This window comes from Chinchilla lanigera, unplaced genomic scaffold (genome assembly GCF_000276665.1).
Source record: "Chinchilla lanigera isolate Chin_1 unplaced genomic scaffold, ChiLan1.0 scaffold00001, whole genome shotgun sequence".
In the NCBI taxonomy this organism is placed as follows: domain Eukaryota; kingdom Metazoa; phylum Chordata; class Mammalia; order Rodentia; family Chinchillidae; genus Chinchilla; species Chinchilla lanigera.
The window spans coordinates 10,272,781-10,276,896 of NW_004955402.1; the positions used below are offsets into that span (position 1 = coordinate 10,272,781).

A 4,116-nucleotide genomic window follows, 5' to 3' on the forward strand; every position below is an offset into this window, starting at 1 on the left:
CCTACAGTGTTTGCCCAGTGTTTGCTTTTCTCTTGTTGCTGAGACAAAACACCTGACATCCAGAATTAAAGGAAGGAAAGGTTTATTTAGCTCACAGTTTGTGGAGGTTTCAGTCCATAATCAACTGGCTCCAAGGCAGAGTGGCACATGGCAGAGGGCAACATTTCATGGTGGCAGAAGACAGCAAAAGCAACAAGAGCAAAAAGGAGGGGTGAGGGGGAGCCTCTTATTGTATGCAACCTCCCCGCCAGAGGGCGGGTATAGCACTCACACCCATAATCCCAGCACTGGACCATGGATCAATCATATACTCTAGAAGCCCACACCTACGACTGCATGAGGCTTTGGCAGGGGGCATCCAGACACAAACCATAACACCCAGTATACGCAATGTGCACAATCCTGGGTTCAAATTCCAGCACTCAACCCCCACAAAAAGAAAACCTGGAAAAAGATACACAGCAGTGATTAATTTGGGGAGGTAAAATATGAAGAAACAGCGTACACAAAATACAAAGAATGAAGAAATACCTCCACATTTTACTTTATATATTTCTATATTGTTCAGACATTTCACACCAAAAACAAATACACTTGGTTGTGAAACAAGTATATATATTCACGTTTATGTACTGTTCATATCTATGTAAAACACACGACAGTTCAAAGTGAATCTGCACGTGTCCACCTAACTCGCACACAAACGTTCACAGCATTAGTCATAACAGCGAAAGTAGAAAAAAAAAAAAATGTCCATCCACTGATGAACAAAATGTGGTATGGACAAGGCCCTGGATTCAATTCCCAATAGCACAGAAACAAACAAAAAACAGACCAGTGAATTTTAACAGAACACAAAAAGTGTATGAAAAACGTTCAGATTCCACATTATAACTAACCTTTAAGATATTACCACTTGTTTTGCAGAACAAGAATTATCACAGTTATCTGGAAAAGTTATTAAAATATCCCCTCCCAAAATACTGGCATGGAACTGGATTTTCTTCACATACTCAACCAGAATACACAGCAACAGACTGAGCACAGGAGCTTGCTGGAAGGACCCAGTTGTTATCTATTAAGCCAAACATTAAGGAGATTTGCAAAAGCATAACACAGCTGCCATTTTTCCCCCGCCTCCGGTACAGGGAATTGAACTCACGACCTTACAATTGCCAGGCAGGCGCTGTGCCGCTGAGCTAAATCCCCAGCTCCAACACAGCTGCCATTTTTGCTAAATTTTGTTTGAAATATATCATCACTTGAACAAGTTACTTACATTAACCTGTAATTAAATTACGCATTTTAAATAGATTAATACATTTAATTTCTGACAGTTACTATCAATGCAAGTATCCCATACCAACAAAGGCTACTTAAGTACCTATACAATTTGTAAAAATTAAAAGGGATCTTGAGATGGCTGCCTGGCATGCGTGAGACCATGCATTCAATCCCCAGTACCTCAAGGGAGAAAAAAAAAGATCCTCTGACCAAAAAGTTTGAGAACCATTCCATTAAAGCAATACTTAAGACAGTATCCTGTTATCATTTACCTTCTCAGTTTTTACCTAAAGAGGATACAAATCTTGCTTTCTTTAATGGTACTGTACAATCAAGTACAAAGTTCCATTACCCCTAGACAGAAAAAACACTAACTGTATGTACATCTGCCATATAATAAATATGCTATACACAACTTTTGTAGGAACAGAGCCAAAAATTTTCAATGAATCACATAGAAAAATGTGAAAATCTGGACTTTAGAAGAGTTAAGAATCACTGAGTCAATTATCTAGGGTAACAATTTTACTGGAATTGGTTTGTATCATCTAAACTTATCACCTTCAGTAGAAGTTATCCAAAGAACTCTATGTGGGACATAAATCTGCTCACAAAAGACAAGAATATTTAACTATTAGAAAAACAATCCATTACTTTTAATTATGCAACCCTGGTCATCTTCTTTATTACAATAAATGCAATCAGCTCTATATTTTAATGAATTACCAAGCTAAAAAGGGCCATCCTGCAAAGGATGTTAATGGCATTCATTAATTAATTAGAGCCCTCTTTTAGTTCTTCTGTGAAGCATAATTTATCTATTTAAATGCTAGCACAAAACCTTGTATGGAGCAGATTTTTTTTTAAAATACTGGTTCACTACAGAATTATATTAGATTAAGCAACACAACATGACAGCATGCGTTTCTCAGAAAAAAACGAAGGTGGGTAGAAGCTACTAAAACTGGGCAAACTGTTCAAAAATAAACTCACCTGCCAGGTGCTCACCTAGTAATCCCAGCAGGGAGCCTAAGGTAGGAGGATTGCCATGAGTTCAAGGCCAGCCAGAGCTACACAGACTGTGTCTCAAAATAAATAAATAAATAAAAAGTAACACACCTGACCAAAGAGGCATATTCTGCTTAGAGGAAGTGGCTCTATTACTGTCCTACTTTTCTCCTTTCCTCACATGCTGTAAGCCTGAATCTGTAGTTCCCAATTTTTTTTTAAAACTTGGAGTCCAACATAGATCTTTACAGTAAACTACCCCCCCAGCCCTTTATTTTGATGGAGGAGAAAGAGGGATGGAACAGGGCCTCAATCTATACTGTAGGCCGGCCTGGATCCTCCTGGCTCTGCCTCCTGAATTTTACCACTGCAGGCAAGCGCCAGCGAGCGTGGCCCAAATTCAGCTCTTTTAAGCACTTCTCATCCTCCTTTCATATCTAACCTCAGCAGTATCTAAATCGTTTCAAATTTTCAAAATTTTCAAATTAAAAATAAAAATGTTCTTTAGCAGTGGTGCCCTGTGTAAAGCAGAATATAAAGTGATCAGAGAGCTGGGCGAGGCGGCTCATGCCTGTAATCCCAGCACTCGGGAGCCTAAAGCAGGAGGATCGTTGGGAGTTCGAGACCAGCCTGGGCTACAAAGTGAGCTCAAGGCCAGCCTGAACTGCATAGCAAGACTCTGTCTCAAAAAGATAGATAGATAGATAGATAGATAGATAGATAGATAGGTAGATAGAGAGACAGACAGACAGACCAGAGAAAGTGAATACAGTGCAGCTCTCAGCAACCTGGACGTTTACAACTGAGATCGGTGTTTTACCCAGTTTGGTTGGTTGGTATTTTTTATTCTTGAGAACTGAACCCAGTCTTCTGAGCCTGGTAAAACTACACTCTACCATGAACTACTCCTAATCTCTGTTTTTTTTTAAAGTAATTAATGATGAGTGGGTCAAATACCACCCCACTCTATTATGCCACTTAATAGCATTTTTTCCTCTACAAAGGCTATTTTTTGTTTGTTTTTTGTCTTTTTGAGACAGGGTCTCATTATGCAGTTCAGGCTGGCCTTGAGCTCACTTTGTAGCCCAGGTTGGTCTCGAACTGGCAACAATCCTCCTGCCTCAGCCTCCCGAGTGCTGGGATTACAGGCGTGCGCCATCACGGCCGGCTCGAAGGCTGTTTTTGAACATATCACCTCCTAACTTTGTTTCGTTTTTTTGTTTTTCCAGACAGGGGCTCACTACTAGGTTCAGGCTGGCCTCGAAATCGCGGGGATCCTCCTGCCTCAGCCTCCCGAGTGCTGGGATTACAGGCGTGCGCCATCACGGCCGGCTCGAAGGCTGTTTTTGAACATATCACCTCCTAACTTTGTTTCGTTTTTTTGTTTTTCCAGACAGGGGCTCACTACTAGGTTCAGGCTGGCCTCGAAATCGCGGGGATCCTCCTGCCTCAGCCTCTTAATGGAACACTATTTAGACTCCGTGTGCTTTACTTCCTGCCAAGGCAATCTCATTTCAGCTAAGACTACAGAAACATGGCTTGTGGTACTCAGATCTCAATGCTTTAACTAATTCGTCCGCCGCCGCCACCAAGCTCCCAACACTTGGAAAATTGTGTCCAAGCCGCATTTTCGCAACTAATCGTTCAGAGCTGGGGTGCGGGGTGTGCTGGCACTTGGGGATTCGCTATCCTCTGCGGCCGGTGCAGAGCAAGCCCCCTTTGTGGAATGGTCTCAGGAACGGCGATGCCACCTCGAGAACCCCGTGCCCTCCGCCCGCGCCGCCCGTCGCCGTGAACTTCACTCCGGCCTTCGCGGCGGCGCCC

General features: G+C 42.2%; 1 protein-coding gene across 1 annotated transcript in view; it reads left to right on the forward strand.

The window, feature by feature from the left end:
* The first annotated feature begins 4,036 nt into the window (after window positions 1-4,036).
* Window positions 4,037-4,116, forward strand: part of LOC106146603 — a 5,987-nt gene continuing 5,907 nt past the window's right edge. Inside the window, exon 1 of the mRNA XM_013504339.1 lies at window positions 4,037-4,083. Coding sequence (XP_013359793.1) covers window positions 4,037-4,083 — 47 coding nt within the window. The remainder of the gene's footprint in view (window positions 4,084-4,116) is intronic.